This window comes from Haplochromis burtoni, unplaced genomic scaffold, assembly GCF_018398535.1.
Source record: "Haplochromis burtoni strain Fernald_Lab_line unplaced genomic scaffold, NCSU_Asbu1 Contig_1060, whole genome shotgun sequence".
NCBI classification, from domain to species: Eukaryota; Metazoa; Chordata; class Actinopteri; order Cichliformes; family Cichlidae; genus Haplochromis; species Haplochromis burtoni.
Window position 1 is genome coordinate 57656 of NW_024583421.1, and position 20239 is coordinate 77894.

General features: G+C 39.6%; 1 protein-coding gene and 1 long non-coding RNA gene across 2 annotated transcripts in view; one reads left to right on the forward strand and one right to left on the reverse strand.

Moving 5' to 3' along the window:
• The first annotated feature begins 3184 nt into the window (after window positions 1–3184).
• LOC121813027 lies at window positions 3185–6738 on the forward strand. Its single transcript, XR_006053472.1, has 3 exons — window positions 3185–4943; window positions 5112–5129; window positions 5422–6738. It is a non-coding gene; the product is annotated as an uncharacterized LOC121813027 (long non-coding RNA).
• Window positions 6739–16990: 10252 nt separating this feature from the next.
• The window catches only part of LOC102313461 (proteasome subunit beta type-8), a 7984-nt gene continuing 4735 nt past the window's right edge, over window positions 16991–20239 (reverse strand). The window contains exons 5-6 of the mRNA XM_005951565.2: window positions 17646–17850; window positions 16991–17300 (exon numbers count right to left, since the gene is read on the reverse strand). Coding sequence (XP_005951627.1) covers window positions 17212–17300; window positions 17646–17850 — 294 coding nt within the window. The 3' untranslated portion in view covers window positions 16991–17211. The remainder of the gene's footprint in view (window positions 17301–17645; window positions 17851–20239) is intronic.

The following is a 20239-nucleotide window of genomic DNA, read 5'->3' on the forward strand; positions in this document are numbered from 1 at the left end:
ATCCATCTAACAGTACAGGAGAGGCACAGCTCAGCAGGTTCTGAGGTAGCTGTTTACAAACTGTTGTATCCTATCTGAAGATTCTTTACAATTTTAAGTTGAGAAACATTATTCTTAAAATATTTGACCTGTATAAAGTGTGCACTATTATGTAGGTATTAATAAATAAGAACTTAAGAAGTGACGTGCTTAATTTCTTAAGAAGCATAAAGATAGAGGGATCTTTATTCAGAAGTGGAAATTATGATTGTGGCTCAACCATTGTACAAAAACGTAAAAAATCTAGCGAGTGAAGACGTCCCTCGGGATAGCTCATCAAAATGACTCAAAAAAATCTTTTAATATGCTCAAAAGTGTGTCAAACCCATCTTTTCACCAAATCAATAACCTGTTGATTACTTTGGATATATTTCTGGGAGACTTTTGACAATGGTGAAGCCCAAACTTAAGAAGAATGATGCGAGTGATGTAGGCCTGGAAGCCTCTTCGGACTCACCTGGTGGGTACCCTTCCCCAGCACTGGAGAAGGAGAAATGCGTCATTAATTTCCTGTCTGATATAGAAATAACAGTTTATAATATGGCAGCATCCCCCACAAGGCATATGAAGCCATTGCACACCAGCACTGCATTTATATTATACTTCAATCAAGATATAGTGTGGCGGAGGTGTGGTCCCGGGCGCGGCTGCAGGGGAGGAGTGGTGCAGTGAGCTCAATGGGGCGGTGCTGGAGACGCAGGTGAGAACAGCTGATGGCGTTTGGACTGATGATGGTTTCCTTCCCTTTTATAGTGAGACGGGAGAGGAGCGGAGGGGAGGCTGGAAATCAGCTGAGACCAGAGCTGCAGACTGTGGTCGGTCATAACAAATGAAAACGATAAATAAACGTGGCATCTGGCGACAAACACTGTGCGTGTGTGTAAGTGTGTGAAGTGCATTTCACAGTAGTTATTGATTTATTATTGATTTATTTAGTTATAATTATTAGTATTTAATCATATTAGCACAATGGGGGTGACAAAAATATTTCACATACTAGAAATGCTGCTCAGCGTTTCATAAATTACATTTTCAACAAATGTTGGAGTAAAAACACAGTTACAGTGAGAACGTGTCTGTCTGCAAATATTAACTAAACATTTCTATGTGCTACAGAATAGACATAATGGTAAATGTGCTGAGGTGAAACTAAACTTTAAACAATATTACCACTACAGTCTGTTAACCACCAAATTAATCTATGCTGGTCAGCTAGCTAAACGTCTTTACTTTAGCAGCCCAAATCAGAGGCTAACATTAGCATTTGTTAGCGTCAGCCAGGAAGGTCTGAGGCTTAAACTAGGGTTAGTGTAACTTTGCCTGAAATCCTTTAAAAGGTACAGTAGAGCCAACTGTAAAACACAGGTATTGATATAGTACTTATTAGAGTCCTAGAATAATTTCTTCCTCTCTATACATCAGTAGAACCATGAAGTTCTCACTTTTCCCAGTTATCCACATCGCTGACTTTCGCTAAAGTAGCTAATTAGCAGTCACAGCTGTGTAATACCCAGAGAGAAGCAGACAGCTAACTATGGTTATTATGAAAACTGATCAAGCCACTGAAGGGCAAAACTGGAGGTTTCATAGCAAAGGTTATTTTAACATTAACTAAAATGGAAAACTTAAGTCATGTTAAACCTAAATAATTATTATTTAAAAAATGAGTCAGCAAAATATTCCTGACTTGTCTGGAGACAGCAGAAACCAGTTAACAAATAAATTAACAATTCTTTCTAAATAAAAACGCGGAGTCTTTTGAGAAACATTATTTTAACAAAAGAAATTTTGAGTTTAAATATTTACCACAGAAATTTGAAGGCAGTTTCTCCAACTCCAGAGTCCAAAATCCAGATGAAGACTAAAAGAAGCCTAATGGCTACTCTTGCTCTTCCTTTTCCCTTCTTTTGGGGTTATTTTTCCCACAATGCATTGCAGTAGTTGAGAAATACAGAAAAATACCTGTAAATGATTAATACAGAAAATTCCTTCACATGTATACAGTAGATTGTACTGTATTTTTATGGATCTTTTCTACAATGCTTGGCTAAGGCGTTATTCTTCAGGACCCTCAGGAGTGCAGTCGCTGCTGTGCCTTCTTGATCATAGCTGTGGTGTTTGTTTTCCAGGATAGGTCACCACTCGGGTACAGGCCCATGAACTTGAAGTCAGAGACCCTCTCCACACAGTCCCCATTAATGTGTAAAGGCTGAGGATCAGATTTGTTCCTTCTGAAGTCAACAGTTATTTCTTTGGTTTTTGTAGTGTTGAGATCCAGGTTGTTTTGGCTGCACAATGGTGACAGTTTTTCCACTTTGTCCCTGTCATCTCCTCCCGTGATGAGCCCGATCACAGTTGTGTCGTCCGCAGACTTCACAATGGCGTTGGATGGGTGGATGGAGGTGCAGTCATGAGTGCATAGAGTGTACAGCAGGGGACTCACCACATATCCCTGTGTTGAGGCTGTGCTGAGGACAGGTGGGGCCCTATTTCGACTCTCTATCGGCAGTCTCTGAGGAAGTCCTCGATCCAGAGACAGGTGGAGTGTGGGAGGCCGAGGTCGTGTAGTTAGCCAAGTTAAAATCAATAAAGAGAAACCTGATGTAACTGTCCTGTTGTTCTAAGTGAGTTAGAATTGTATGGAGGGCTATGGGTATGGCATCCTGTGTCGATCTGTTCTTCCTGTATGCGAACTGGTGGGGATCGAATGATGTGGGTTCTGACCAGTTTCTCGAGACACTTCAAAATGACTGGAGTAAGAGCCACTGGCCAGAAATCATTTAGGCACTGGCTGGTAGCTTTCTTTGGAATGGGGATTATGGTAGAGGACTTCAGGCAGGGTGGAATGGTGGCCTATGTTAAGGACAGATTGAATATTTTAGTAAAGACCCCTGCGAGCTGTTTTTTCCTTTAGCACCCTACCAGAGACGCCGTCGGGACCTGCTGCTTTCTTGGGGTTTACTGCCCTTGTGGTGGCTGTAGCTCAGGTGGCAGAGCAGGTCAGCCGCTAACCAGAAGCTCGGTGGTTCGAGCCCAGGCTGCATGCAAAATATCCTTGGGCAAGATACTAACCCCACGTTGCTCTCCGATGCATCCATCGGAGTGTGAATGTGTATGAATGTTAGATACTTAGCACTTAGTGAATGGGTGTGATTGATTGTGTGAATTAATTAGTTGTGTAAAGCGCTTTGAGTGCTCAGATAGAGTAGAAAAGCGCTATATAAGAACAAGTCCATTTACCTTAGTACACACCTCACATCATGCTCCTCAACAGTGACGATGTGGATGTGATGTAGCCTCTTCTGGTGTTTTCTGTTTGAAGCAGGTACAGAAGCAGTTCAACTTCTCTATGAGTGTAGCATCACCATTCACAGCATTTGTTCTGGGTTAGTAGTTGGTGATGTTATGGACTCCCCTGCAGACCTGCCTTGAGTTATAACTATGGAGGTGGTCCTCAATTTTGTTTTTGTAGTCTAGCTTAGCCCGTGTGATGCCGGTTTTTTAAGGTTTTCCCTAGCTGCACTGTACAGTTCTACGTCTACAGACCTATAGGCAGTGTTTCTTTCCTTCAGCAGGGTCTTGACCTCTCTTGTCATCCAGGGTTTTTGATTGGCATACACGCAGATATGTTTTTCAATAGTGACAGTGTCTGTGCAATGCTTCATGTAGGAGAATACAGATGTAGTGTACTCCTCCAGGTACTGAGATTGAAATATGCTCCAGTCTGTTAGCTTAAAACAGTCCTGTAGTTTTTCTGAGACAACTTCAGGCCAAGTTTTCACCGTTTTGCAGGTTTCTCCAATCTTATAAACGGTACATTTGCATAATGACTGAGTAACAATGGGCTGTGATCAGTTTCATGATCATAAATTTGTCATGATGATTGACCAATGACATGAGTACCATTCGGAGAGTTGGGGAACGGCCTCACAGCCCATTGTTAGTCAGTTAGTCAGATAAAATAGACAAACTTATGTGATCACAATGCTCAAAGTGAAATGGTGTCTCCTCTCCTTCTTTGATTGGAGTTTAAACCACTGGGAGGCCCTGAAAACGCTCTCAGCTGTCACAGAGCTCAGTGAACGGCCAAGAACGTGTTGTTTCCGTCATTCATAAACGTTGCGTAGCCTCAAGTGGAGTTCAATGACTGAAAAAAAAGCAGTGGTTTTTATTCGCCGCTCATAAGGACGTTTTCTGTCGGGGTTTTCACTGAGTTTTACAGCGACCTGATTTAAAAACACCACCTTAAATAATCAACCTTCAGCCACTTTATGGGAAATTTAAGACATTTTAACGCTTTAATTTCCCCATTATATTTTCAGGCTGTTGTCTATTAGTAAAAAATTTAATCAATCTGGGACCAAAAATATTCAACATAAACTGAAAGTCAAACTTAATGTCATTTAAAAATGAGACAAAATCAGTTTGAAATTTTTAAAAAAAATCTGATTTTCTTGTCAGATCTCAGCTTGTATCGTCTGTCTGTTAGTTTGTGTTTCTTATTTTTGGTCTAATTCTCACTAAACTCTTGTGCTATTAGACTCAAACTGAAAGTTAATATTTGTTTATTTTCCACAGAGTAACTTTCATGTATTTATGATATATTTATGGAACCTCTGCTAATGAAAGATAATCTTGAGAACATTTCCTCATGAAAACGTGCTGAATCTTTTAGAGACACAGTTTTCAAGCCTATTTGAATTTTTTTTTTTTTTTAATATTTTTCCAGTATTTTTATTTGGTTGAAACTGATTATTGTCTTTACTGCTTCAGGTTTTGATTTGTTTGTTGTTGTTGATCTACAGGATCTACAGGAAATAATCTCACCATCATCATTGCGATTTTTGCTGTGGTTGTTGTCCTCGGCGCTGTGACTGGATTCATTGTCTACAAAAAGAAAACAAGTGAGAGACAAAAACTGAAAAAGAAAATAATTTTTAGTTAATGCTCTTATACAAAAGTGTATAAGCAGCACAAGGCATGGTGTCATGGAAATATGAATTACATGATAATATGTCAAAAGAAACGCATAGAATATTCTAACTATAAATTATCTTTTTCTTTTATTTCAGGCAAATGCTCCCAGTCTCGTAAGTAAAACTAGTGTCTGTCTTGTCTTATATCATATACATTCTGTAGACCACAAAGTATTTTTAACAAGTACAAACAGTGACAACACAACATTAATGAACTATTTATTATATACTAATGTATGATAAAACAAATGTTTATGCTCACAAAGTTTTCTAATCAAATATTTGACTGAACCAGAGTTCTTTTATGTGTTAATGATTCTGTAAATATGTAGCAGATATTTATTCTAAATCATTGTTTTATAAAATCTTAATGTTGGTTTTTGTTTTGTTTTTTTTGTCTCTACAGGTTTATGGAGATATATTGCACTCAAAAAAGAGACATTGTCACTTGATTCTCCATAAAGTGGGACTAAATTCTTTAATTCGTCAAACTTAAGACTTGGAAAAAGTGTTGCACTTACTTATTCATCCATTAACTAATTTTAAATTACTTGATTCTTTTTTTGAAGTTCGAATTAGTAATTCAAAGTAATTAAAATTATTTGTGATTTTAATCACTTTGAATTTGGGGGAAATAAATTTAAAGATGAATTGGCAGATATTTAACAAGTATAACATAAATGGTGACCTTATTTTGAGACTTGAATTCCCAGTCAGGAAGGTGGATTTCTTTGATAAATATAACACCAATGGAGGGAAGTACCACATGTTTTAAAAATCACATGACCGCAGTCTAAAAAATTTTGGTTTATTGGAAATAAACACAATATATTTTTAGCTTGGTATTTCTGGTGTTGGGGTATTCTGTAAATCAATAAATTACTAAATCACTGTTGGTAAAAAATACAAATGTATTATTAGAGATGCTTGTCCTTTACATACACATGCTCTTATAGTTTGGTAATATGATCATATATTTCTTTAGATTTGTCAACAAACAGGACAATTCTGTAAATCAGTCATCAACATTAAAAAAACACATTGTGGAAATTATAGATTTTAAATCACATGAACTCATCAGTGTAAATTATTGTTTAACTTTCTAAATCTGTTGGTAAACTGGGAATGACTCCAGTCCTCTGCAGCTCTCAGTAATCAGACAGGAAATGGTTGGATGGGCACTGAACTGTTATGATTAGCAGGATTTATCAATAATGATTTAGACACATATTTTCCATTTGGTTTCTTCTACATCTCTGAATTATTTTTTAACTTAAGTTCTTTAAAATATATATCAAGTAGAGGGATAAAATAACACCCATCCATAAACACATGCCAAAGTCTCAGATCACAGTGGATTTCCAAATTTTGTACATAAACCGTTTGTACATTTCTTTAAAACTATTTTGTGTTGATTTTAACCAGACCTAGGGTGGTTATAATTTATGTCTTTGAGGTTATTCTCAAATAAAAAAGATAATTGTGTTGTTTCTTATGTGTTTTTAGTCTAAAACGTTTTGATCTTTGGTTTGTTTTCTGATTTAGTTTAAATTGAGCTTCTGATGGCTTGTGTGATATTTTCTTGAAAATGCTTTCTGTTCATATTTAGGGGTTTTAAAGGGCCTTTTCTGTCTTATGTAAACACATAGGAGTTAAACAGTGATGTTGCTGTTTCATTCTCTTTTATACTTTTGCCTTTCAATAAAGTCCCCAATAATCCAAATTTCTGTCTTTTTGTGATTCCATACACTGTACACTTAGCTACAACATGAGTTATGTCTAAGTGTTAAAAGAGTTTTTCACCAGGTGACATTTTAACTGATCACAGATCTATTAGGCCTCAGTGAAAGAAGAATATGGTAAATGGTCTGTATTTGTATAGCGCTTTTACTTGCTAACCCAAATAGGTTAGCAAGCTCCATGTGACCACAACAACCTTGTAGTGTATAACTGATTTCTCTTGATTTTTCATTTGTATTTTTTCTGTGTCTCAGATAATTACATATAGACAGACCCTAACCTTTAGACTGGGGAAGGTCTGTAATTCTAATCAATGTCTCATTTATTAGCAGCAGAAATATTGGCAACACTTTGCAGTACCTCTGCTCCTTTATTTATTTCTCTAAGTGTAATGAATCACACACATGGGAGTTACTGAGATTTGTGGCAGGCAATTTACTGCTAATTCTGCTAAATTTAACTCCAAACAGCATCTATTATTTTGTTATAGGTAAGTTTTATAGTTATGCTATAGTAGAATATACACAGAATATGTATAGTAGAAAGAGTAGAATTTGAGATTTTTTTTTTTTTTTTTTTTTAAGAATTCTGACTTGAAAAATATGACATTTTTACAACAACAACATTGGCGGCAGAAGTAGAACTTCCAGATAAACATATTTTAATTAATTTTTCATGGCACAGATTCAGCAGGTTGCTGGAAACATTCCTCAGAGATTTTGGTTCATATTGAGATGACAGCATCATACAGACACACACGCTGGAAATTTGTTGGCTGCACATCCTTTTCCTGTTCCAATCTCCTGTTCCATCAAACCCCAATGCTGGATGTTGGATCGAGATCTGATGACTGTGGAGGTCACTTGAGTGCAGTGAACATTGTCATGTTCAATAAAAATAAGTTTGAGATAATTTGAGCTTTGAAACATGGAGCATTATCCCACTTTAAGCAGCCATTCAAAGATGGGTACACTGTGGTCATAAAGGGACGGACATGTTCAACATCGAATCTCAGGTAAGCTGGTGTGTTTAAACAATGCTCAGTTTGTGCTAAGAGCTCCAAAGTGTGTCAAGAAAATATCCCCACACTATTGCATGAAGAATAGCCTGAACTGTTGACACAAGGCAGGATGGATCCATGCTTTCATGTTATTTATTTATTTATTATTTATTTATTCCGGAGGCCAGAGGGCAGGCAAGTAGGCAGGAAGGAGAGACAGATATTTTCAGAGCAGAGGAGCGAAAGCTGTACTCCAGGTGAGTCCAATTCATGGGGAGCAACACCCTCCGTACACAGGGAAGACAAGGTTGCACGGGGGAAATAGGTAAAACAATTTCCAAAAAGGAGCTGCCTAGTTATCGCCAGAGGGCATATAACGAACTGGTGATCAGCCCTTTTGCTGATTGCTTGTAGAAGAGACCCAAGGGGTGGAGAGGAGACCAGCAGTACCAGGTGGAAAAACCTCAGACACTACCACGGACAATGAAACTGGGATTCTTTGAGCTAAATACAAACATTATCAAATTCTTACATTCACTAGTTGTATCTTTATTGTAAGAATCAGAATACTTAGTTTATCCCTGAGGAAATTATGTATTATTTACTAAAAAAGAGATTTGTAACATTAGGTGCTTAGCACTAAATACCAGATCGCACTAATATGAGGCTAATATGAACCACTGAAGTTTGTACCTGACGTAGGGTGAGAAAAGGTTGCATACGTTCTTTATCCTCTAGGGAACACAAATGTACTTACTGATCTATCCAATAATTCAGACAACAGTCTAGATCAAAGTGAACTGATCTACTGACTGGTAGACTAGAATGCTCATTCCTTTAGCTATGCCATCAAATGGTTTAAAAAAAAAAAAGACTCAAAAAGTCGTAGAATATGTTTAAGGAAGTTTTTCCATGCATACTTCCTGTTTAAGTAGATATCTCTGTATTTTATGTTTTTGAGTTTTTGAATTATCTGATTGTTACATATTATTACATAATACGTTTTATAACATGAATTCCAAAAAAGTTGGAAAGTTCTTTAAACTTGAATAAAATGAAAACTAAAAGACTTTCGAATCACATGAGCCAATATTTTAATAAAAACAGAATATAAATAATGTAACAAATGTTTAAACTCTTGGGTTGGCCAGAAGTATTTTTGCAACCACACGTAAGAAACTTCATTTCACAGACCCAGAAGCTCCAGCCATCTTTTATACTGTCTATAGTGATAAAAGTCAGTGCTGTGAAAATAAATGTATTCAACAAGTATGCACAGTACTGTGCAAAGATCTTGAGCCACCCTTCTTTGTTTATATTTTGCTTCCAAGGACCACAACTATCTTTAATTTTTTTAAAGTAATCTTGAGCAATAGTTTTCCAGGCTTTCTGAACGCCATTCAAATTATTATTATTAATTTCATTTTTGTTTTATATTGGCTGCATTTTCCCTTAATTTCAGTCCAAGGGATCAACCAGTGTTGCATCCACACATAACAGATAACTTAGCAAAGAACCCATTTTTAACTGTATAAATAAGTACTTTGATACCAGCAGAAAGCTGCCTCCGAAAGTTCAGGCTATGTTAAGGAAGGAAGGTGCTTACACTAAATATCAACTTTCAAGGTCATTAGACTTGTAAAAACTCTTTTTCCCATTTCCCATAACAAAAACTAAAAAATGGGTGGCTAAAGACTTTTGCACAACGCTTTCCAAGACTAAAGTGTTTTTAAAATTCCAACCAAACTGAATTAGTTACCTCTATTTTGTATAACTATCTTAAACCTAACACTAAAGGTCCTGGCTCTTATCAGTCTTGTTCAACTTGTCCCAAAAACTTGTTCATGCCTTCGATAACACTTTGTGTCCATCACAGTTCTACAATATCTTCAAAAATGTGTTTGAGCTCTGGTGGACAGCTTAAGTCCAAACAGCAGACCACACGGCTGTACTGTAGTGACACTGAGGACACCACAGCTTGAATGAAGACAGTAATATCAAACTGGTTATCTTCTGGATGCACATCTTCTCTGCCACATATTAGCTCATCACAGTTTTCTTCATGGTGCTTTTAGTCTCCATGTCTGTACTCTGTGTGATAAAAACATAAATCTACTATTAAAAGAAGAAAGAAATACATTACGAGAGTAAAGACATTTCAGCAAACAGTTTAAGGCAAGACAAAGTTGATCTAAATATAAATTCTCAAGAATCCCTCAAATGAATGATCTCCTGTAATACAGAATACAGTTTTAATATCTTAAGCAATATCATTAATTTAAAAACTGCACTGCAAGAAGGCTATTCTCTTCTGAACACACACACACACACACACACACACACACACACACACACACACACACACACACACTGCATACTTTATATATACACACATATTATACTGCGCATAACCATCCAGTTTTGTTGCTAATCTTGACCTAACCAGACTAACATTCCCACTAAACCAAAAAAGATACTTCTGTTATATTCAGTAAAAAGAACTAGATGTTACAGTCCACGATAATGGATTGCTTTAGATGGAGAGACTCTTGAGGGATGGCTGTTATGAGAAAAGGCAGCCCAGAAACTTTGCCAGCAGCAGAACTGGGTAAAAGACCGAAAGTTGTGTGCCTCAACTTTGGGTCTTTTACCCAGGCTAATCTGCCATTTTCCTTCCTTGGTTAGTTTTAGGGATTAGAGATCTGATCTAAATTATCATTTTAAAATTTGGGACACATCGTCAGTAGTGGACCTTGGATTCATCAGGTGTTTCGACCATCATCACTAGACACCCTCATCCAAGGAGGCCCTGTCGGGGTTGATCAGGCCCCGGAGTGTGTCACTGGTTTATGTTAACTTGTTATTTCTCTTCTTCTTTCTTCTGATTAGTTTTCTACACACCTCCCCGCCGGATCAGGCTGTACGCTCTACCTCCCCACTGCCTACCAGAAAAGGGAAGAAGAGCCCTTTTTAACCATAGCCAGTGACTGGTCCTCTCAGCAGTGTTAGCTAGTTCTCTTATAGCCTGCCGTTGCGCCTGTCCTCTGATCCCAATCTCTCTAAGCAGCTTTGCTGTTGTACTGGCAACAAAGTCCCTGCACCCCACTTCCACCGGGCGCACCTTGATCTTCAAGCGTCTGTCCTCTGCCTCAGCTGCCAAGTTGGCAGCTTCTTACGCTCAAATGCTTCCTCAATTGCTTCTTCCCAAGTTACCATCAGCTCAATAACGTGCACAAGTTTTCGGGAGTTAGCCCAAAGAACGAGATCTGGTCGCAGAGTAGTTGTTACGATCTCTGTGGGAAAAATTAGCCTCTGATCCAAGTCCACTTGCATCTGTCAATCCCTGGCAGCATTCAGCAGGCCCAGCTCTTGGTTTGAGGGGCATGTCCTCGGCTTGTCTCTTTCCCGGACAAATGTTGATGAAAACTTCCTGTCCAGGATGTGTATATCCTCATCATTGAAAGAGGGTCCACTGGCCTGTAGGTGTAAATAGACTGCAGAGTCCTGGCCTGACGTGGCATCTCTTCTGCGTTGTGCCATCCGCTTCGCCAGAGGTTGTTTGGTTTCCCCAATGTATAAATCCTGGCAATCCTCCTGCACTTAACAGCGTACACTATGTTACTCTGTTTGTGTCGGGGGACCCGATCCTCGGGGTTGACCAATTTTTGGCGCAGCGGGTTTAAAAGCCACAGAGACACGGTGTTTAGAGAAAATGAGTCTCAACTGTTCCAATACTCCTGACACATACGGGATCACTACAGGTTTTTGCTTAGTCAGCAATTGTCCTTCTCTCCTGGGTCGGCTGGAGCTTTCTTTTGGTGCTTTCCCAGCTTTGACAAAAGTCCAGCTGGGATAATCACATTTACTCAGGGCCTTCTTGATGTGCTGTTCTTCTGCCTCCCTGACCGCTGTGTCTGTGGGGATGGTGTTCGCTCTATGTTGTAGCGTCCTGATGACACCCAATTTATGCTCTAGTGGATGATGGATACTCGTTCCCTCCGGTCAGCTGAGGAACTGCTGCTTTCAGTGCCTAAGTTAGTCTGAAACTCGGAGGAGACCGGGCGTTCTCTGCTGTGGCACAATCTTCCTCTTCACATTAGACAGGCTACATCAGTCCAGATTGAAGACCTATTTTTATTCTCTGGCTTTTAACTCTGTGGGTGACTGACATTTTTATTAATTTCATTAATTTTATTGTCTTGCTAAGTTCTTATATTATTATTAATTATAGTTGTATTGTTCAGCACTTTGGTCTACCAGGTGTGTTTTTAAAGTGTTATATAAATAAACGATGATGATGATGATGATGATGAGAGTCAAACCTTAAATACTGATCTAATAAAGCTGCTCCCTAATACTTTAAGTGTCACTGGAGTCTTCACGTCATCAGATCTTTGTCTTCTCCATGCATCTCGCATGTAGGTGAAGTTGTACCGGAAAAATTTGGTATTAGATTGTTGTAACAGTGACAGATCAGAGCAGGATGTGGACTAACAGTGTTTCTGACCTACAGCTGCAGAGAACTGTGAAGTCCAAGAGCAAATAGGTTAAGTTTGTGTTTAGCAGTAAATAGATTATTTGTGGATATGAACAATCCTAACATTTATTTTTTTTCTTTTTATATTTTCAGGTTTATGGATAGTTGGATAACGAGAACCTGAGAGAAGACGTGGTGTCTGCTCATTCTCCTCCATAAACTAGAGTTTGTTGATTGTTCACATCATAAAATCTGTTAAAAAAGATCTAAAATCTTAAATATAGTTGCAGATGCTTTTTAACCAAGATTTAAGGGAAAGTTTGCCACCATTTAGATTTCAGTGTGAGCGACAGTGAGGTTTGCAGTGGAACTACACGGGTGAGTAATTGGTGGCACCCTTGGGGACTCCTCTCTGTAGGTTGCCTCTTCAAGCGGCCGGTCTTCACCATTTTTAGTTATTTTATCCAGTTGGTATTTTACTAGGGTAGCACTGTGGCAGCGAGCCTTGTCATTTTAATCATTGTTTGTTAATAAAGTGTTTTAATTAACCATCTTGCAGACTCTACCTGCCCTGCTACCTTAAGAACTTCTCTGATTTTACAGTTCTATGCTTTTAGTAGTTTTTCTTAATAAATTTCGATTTGTAAAAACTGATCTGCTTCACCTCTGCTGTTAATAATGAGCCTGTGGGCTTTGGTAGCTAGTGTAACATCTACATTGGCTATAAAAATCTTTCCTGGAGTGTACCTCTTCCCCCAGGTGACCTTGTCAACATCCATTAGTCACCTTCCCTGGTTATCCCCCATTTGTGCCACCACACAAACAACAGAGGGTCTAAACAAGTCAGCAAAGAGTCACAGGAAAGAAGATCAGACACCAACTAGGGAGGATAAGAAAGACAAACAAGAAGGACAGACGCAACAACATTGTCATCCCCTATGTAGCCGGTGTATCAGAAAAACTCAGGAGAGTTTTCTCCAAGCATGACATCCCAGTGTATTTCAGACCCAGCAACACGCTCAGACAAAACTGGTTCACCCGAAAGACAAAACGCCAAAACACAGACTTAACAATGTGGTGTATGCTGTACAGTGCAGCGAGGAATGCCCAGACCTCTACATTGGAGAGACCAAACAGCCACTTCACAAGCGCATGGCACAACACAGAAGAGCCACCTCCACAGGACAAGACTCAGCAGTCCATCTGCATCTTAAGGATAAAGGACACTCTTTGAGGATGCCAATGTTCACATTTTGGACAGAGAGGACAGATGGTTTGAAAGAGGAGTGAAAGAAGCATCTATGTCCACTGTGAGCGACCATCTTTGAACAGAGGCGGGGTTTACGACACCAACTCTCTGCCATCTATAATCCAGTTTTGAGATCCCTTCCCAGACGCCTTAACGCCCACTCACATCCTGGGCCATCTGACCTCAGGAATTCGCATGATAAGGTGGGGCCAGGTTTCACAATGAACTCACCCGAAACTCTGGCTGATTGGGACCCACACCCAGTTTCACACCTTGGCTCAGGCGATTAGAGGATCATCAGGGGTCCTTTTGTCCCTCTGTGGGGGGAAACTCCCACTAGGTTTATATCTGGGACTCTCCACCATTTGACCTTAGAACTGAAGAAGCTTCTCGGATGAGAGGTGAAACGTCTTCAAGTAACTTAAAGAAGTCCAGACGCTTTTCTTTGCAAGCTCCTTTGACTACGATGACCTGGATGACTGAGAACCTTCACAGACACCTGTAGCATTCTGCCTATTAGCTTAGCACAACAACAACAAAAAGGCGCTCTCTCGCCCAGGAAACAGAGAGAGAGAGAGAGAGAGAGAGAGAGAGAGCGTCACCATGTAACCATGGCAACCGTAACGCTGCCGCCTGGAACAACAGAACGTAGCTGTCAAACAAAACCCAAACAGTCCTGACCCGCCACAATATGAAACAGGGAAGTACCGCCGTGTAATCTATTTATTTCAACAAAGTAACTGTATTCTAAATACCACCTTTTTAAATGGTAACTGTAACGGAATACAGTTACTCATATTTTGTATTTGTCATGGTCCCTGTGCCTGCCCAGCCGGCCTCACAGGGCTACACTTGTGTTTTTGCTTTTTCTCTCTCTCCCCTACCTCTCTGCCTGGGCGGAGCTCACAGCTGGCTCCCACCCTTGGCTCACACAGCTGTTGGCGATCAGCTGATGGCGATCAGCTGATTACCGATCTACTATTTGAGGCTGGGTCACAGATCCTCTCATCGCTGGATGATTGAGCTACTGACGTTAGTCTTTCTTTTGGTCTTATACCTTTACGCCCTACCTTCTGATTTGTGAGTGATTTCTCCCTTCCCTATTCCAGTTTATCTTCCCGGACCTGTGACCTCCCCGCGGTACGGACGTGTGTGAGTCGGATGTAAGGACGTGAGCGAGCGTGAGAGAGAGAGAGAGAGCCTTCCCCTAATCCCTTGGAATCCTGGACTTTCCCCCGTCACTGTATATAGTATTGCACTGGTGTGTAAATAAATCGTGTTCTGATACGTCAACCTGCTCTGCGCTTGAGTCCCTGCTTTCAGTTTGTGACAGTATTTTAAATACGTAACGTATTCCGTTACTCCCCAACACTGGCCGCAAGCACAAACGGAGGAAGCCCTTACTCCCAGCAAATGGGTGACAGAAAACTGATCGGTGCTTATGCCATTCCCAATATGCGCTGGCTGATCTCGGGGCAGCATGAGTACGAGCAATTTTTTTTTTTTGCCGATGCCCTTGATGCCGCCCCCCACCACGATGCCGCCCCGGGCAACCGCCCGTGTCGCCCGTATCTAAATCTGCTACTGGGTTTACGACACCAACTGTCTGCCATCTATAACCCAGTTTTGAGAACCCTTCCCAGACGCCTTAACACCCACTCACAACCTGGGCCATCTGACCTCAGGAAATCACAATAGGGTGGGGCTAGGTTTCACAATGAACACACCTAAAACCCTGGCTGATTGGGACCTACACCCGCTTTCACACCTTGGCTCATGTGGTTAGGTAGAGGATCATTGGGGGGTCCTTTGTCCCTCTTTGGGGGGATACTCCCACTGGGCTTAAATCTGGGACTCTCCGCCATTTGACCCTTAGAACTGAAGAAGCTTCTCGGATGAGAGGTGAAACATCTTCAAGCAACTTAAAGAAGTCCAGAGCTTTCCAAGCTCCTTAGATGAGGGTCTAAACAGCGAGCCCAATTGTGTTCATCCTCATGAATGAACTTACAAATCATGGACTTTACAGTCTTACTCGGCCTCTCCACCAACCCGTCAGTCTAAATGTGTTAAGGTAACTAGGTCGTTGACTTTGTGTTTTTGGTTCTTTGTCTTGTTTATTCAACTAATCCAAAATGCTGCAGCAAGAGTACTGACAGGGACTAGAAAGAGAGCAGATTTCTCCTGTTTTGGCTTCCCTTCATTGGCTTCCTGTTAAATCCAGAATTGAATTCAAAATCCTGCTCCTCACATGCAAGGTCTTAACCCTTGTATGGTGTTCGGGTCTGTGAGACCCGTGTTCAGTTTTTTTCAAAAGAAAAATTAAACAATTAATTATTTTTTCACGTGTAAATGTGTTGTGTCTTTCCACTCCCTCCACTTGATTATAACTGATTTATTTATAACATTTTATATAAAAGAAAAACGAGAAGCACATTAATTCATAAATGTGATCTAACAAAGGTAAAGGGAAAAAATTAACCATGTTTGCTGTTCATATGTCTTGTAATTGGGATGAAGTAAACATCTGTTGAGTAATTTAACATAAAATTGTTTGATAGTGTTAATTTGGAAAGCCAAAACTCTAGCGGGTCCACCAGACCCATGAACACTGGCTGAGTAACAAAAATACGAACACCACACAAGGGTTAATTAATCTGGCCCCATGTAATCGGGGAGACAGAGCCTTCAGTTTTCAGGCCCCTCTTCTGTGGAACCAGCTTACAGTTTGGATTCGGGAGACAGACACTATCTCTACTTTTAAGATTAAGCTTAAAACTTTCCTTTTTGCTAAAGCATATAGTTAGGGCTGGACCAGGTGACCCTGAATCTTCCCTTAATTATGCTGCAATAGACGTAGGTTGCTGGGGACAGAGCTGAATTGGTTTGGAAGAAAAAAAGTTGAGTTTAAGGACAACATGAACTTTCTTTCTCTCTCTTCCTTTATTAATTTTAATGCTACTGCAAAAACTACTGCACATCATATGAGACAATGGCTTTGGCCTCTGACATTTCCTCACACTAACTCTAAATAAGGGAAACATTAGCCCATGGTATTATTCATCGGCTAATTCCAGCAATTCATCATGTTGCTGGAATGAGAAGTAACAAATTTCAACTTAGGAACACTACTTTCTTATTCTGCACATTGCATATGAATAATGTGATTTTCTATATGCCATAAATAATCTGTCTTCAAGTCTCTATTGCGAAAAATGCATAGATGCCAATAAGATTCTCTGATTAAACTGAAATCAAACTAGCTCTAGATAGTTTGTTTAAATAATGAAGAATGATATTATCACTATTTTCTTGATTCAGTAAGTAAGGTTTTGTATTTTACTTGGTATGTATATTTTGTATATTGTAATATATATCAGATCTATATTTTAACTACAGCTGTAGATAATTAATGTCATTATACTACTATACATTATCATTCAGACAGACATGCCAATTATGCTAATACACAGTGCAAAACAACATAGTTTACAGGAATTATTACATGAGTCTTGATTTGGAATGATTTTAATAAGTACAATCTTGTAAGGAAACATCTTAATATTTAGTACAAAATCTAATTTTCCAGTAGATTTATTCCAGCTGTTTTTCTTTGAATTATTCTCTATTTGAGTCGCAGTGAAAACTGTTTACATTGAGGTCTGTGGATTCAAAAACATCAGTATTGTTTTGGACAGTTTTCAACATGCTGATCTGGATTTATTGATGAAACTCAGAACATTCCTTTTCTGTAGCGATGGATCAGCTCCGACACGTCATCCTTACACACCTTTATCCAGCCATCTTCCCTCATGTGATACACTAGACGCACAAACAAACACACAAAATCCCCAAAACACAACAATGAGCAAATATTGGCACACTAACACATAAACAGAAATTGCATTTTTATTTATATTTCCAGGTGTTTACTGTATGTTATTTACAATGTGCTAGTATTGTATGAGAGTATACAGTATTCAATGTTACTTTAAAGATTTTGAATTAGACTGAGCTTTGCATAATGTATTATATTAGAACAAAACACAAAATACAAATAAGAAACAAATACATAGAAATTGAAACATATCATACAAAAAAACGTAATAAATTTGGCACTCAGACAAAAAGAAATGCTGAGAATTGTCATTCTCGGTGTGTACTCACTGTTGACCACCCCTCCAGAGTAAGCATCTCTGTGTGTAGCATGTGTAATGCCTCGACGGCCGAGCTCATACGCCTCCTCAACTGTCATGTCTTCCCTATAGCCGCTGTCCACCACACCGTAGGCGTAACTATTTCCACAGCCGGTAGAAAACATACGACCAGACAGACGCGTCCCATTATCATCCACATAGTACAGACCAGGACCCTGTAGGACACACAATGTTTATTCTAACATTTTGGTTCAAGACAAATTACAGATCTGACCAGCAAAGATGCAAGAATGATTTCTCTGGCATTTACATATCTGCCCAAGATTTATTAATAGACATGTAATTTATTTGTCCAGAGATTTTTCCAGTTGGGGATTTCCATCTTGTGACATACAGTGGCATGAAGAAGTCTTTGCCCACCTCTCGATTTCATTATTTTTTTTTTTGGATGTTTGTCACACTTACATTTTTCAGTTCATCAAACAAATTGAAATATTAGACAACGATAACACAAGTAAACACAAAATACAGTTCCCAAATTAAGGTATTTCTTATTATGCGGGATAAAAGAAAACATACCTACATGGCCTGTGTGAAAAAGTGATTCCCCACCCCCGTTATAACAATCATTAACTCTGGTGTATTAGACCACAAAATCAGCCAAAAAATATGACAAAACGGACAAGCCCCCAAATCATGTTGTGACCCAGCTCAGAATGACCATAATGAGAGCAGGGTGTCCCGTGACTTCCCACGCCCAAACAGCCACAGCATCGGGCTTTTACAATAATTTATTTACGGCAATGACACTCAGTACAACGATAGTGGGAGTGTATAATTTCAGGGTGAGCCAAGGCCAACACAAAAAACAAAACCCAACCCAAGCTTCGATTCCCCTTTGACCTCTTCAAGAAAACAACGAAAGAAATGACACAGTCTGACCTCCCTGGTCTAACAACACAGGAGAAAACAAAGCTTCCCAAAATAATCGGCAGCTCACCCCTACTTGTTCCACACTTTACGCACATGCCTGAATTTAAGTAGCTATGGCTGTAGCTGGTCCATCTGGACCCGAGGCAAGTGTACGGGAGGTTTTCCACACACCGCTGCTCTTCTGTCGTCCTTTTATTGATTACGTCCACAGTGGGAGCCAGTTACAGCAGGCCGATCCTTACGTCCACCAATCATAGCCGAGCCCCTGCACAGGTGAATTGACATATGCAAATCCAGAAACCACACAACCAACACAGGCACGTAACAGTGCATCACATCTTTGGAAAGCTGAGTTCAATTTCTTCAGCCACACCCAGGCTTGATTACTGCCATACCTGTTCTGAATCAAGAGATCACTTAAACAGAACTGCCTGACAAACATCCTCAAAAGCAAGAGATCATGCCGCAGTCCAAAGGAACAAAAGAGAAGCAAAGTAATTCAAATCTCTCACTCTGGAAAAGGTTATAAAAGGTTATAAAAGCAATTTGTAAAGCTGTGGGACTCCAGCAAACCACAGTGAGAGTCATTGTCCAAAAAGGGAGGTAAGTTAGAACAGTGATGAACCTTCCCAGGAGTGACCGGCCTACCAAAATTACCCAAAGAGTGCAAAGACGATTAACTCAGGAGGTCACAGAAAAACCCAGAAAGACATTGAAGAACAGTAGGCTTCAACTGTAAGAACTGTAGAAAGAAAAGGGGGCAAAAATCACCTACATAGCCAAGTTCCAAGACAAAAACCACTGTTGAGCAAAAAGAACGTAAAGGCTCAACTCAGTTTTCTTGATGATCCCCAAAACTTTGGGGAAAATAATTTGTGGACTGATGAGAAAAAAGTAAACTTTTGGTGTGTGTCCCGTTACATCTGCCATAAAAGTAACCCAGCATTTCAGAAAAGGAACATTATACCAACAGGAAAACATGGTGGTGATGTGATAGTCTGGGGCTGTTACTGCCAAATAACATCCTGAAGGAGAATGTCTGATTATGTGTCCGTTACCTAATGCTGAAGCACCCTTGGGTTCTGTAGCATGTCCATCCATGAATGACTTTAAAAAAGTAAAATGAAGACTTTGGAGTTGTCTAGTCAAAGTCCTGACCTGAATCTGATTGAGATGCTGTGGCATGACTTTAAAAAGGCGGTTCATTCTCAAGATGCAAATGCAAATCACAAATGCTTGATTGCAGTTGCTGCTTGTAAGAGTAGCCCAACCAGGCCAGGTTAGGTGTAGGGGACAATCAGTCTTTCACACAGGGCCATGTAGGTTTGGATTTTTCCCTTAATCATACACACCTTCATTTAGAAACTGCATTTTGTATTATTTTTGTCTCACAAACCAGAGTCATGATAAAACAATATATATGCAGCCTTTTTTCCTGAATAGTTTCATCACGTTTACTGTCTAAGGACAGCGCCAGCAAAACAAAACAAAACAAAAAAGACCTATTTCGTGTTGATGGAAAAATGCACCATGTCAACCAGACAAAAAATGATATGGCAACATGACATTTGGTTGTTTAGGAAGACGGGGAAGTTTTAGGAGTGACGGCGAGAGAGAGAGAGCAAGTTTTGATCATACTTGCCAACCTTGAGACCTCAGAAATAGGGAGAC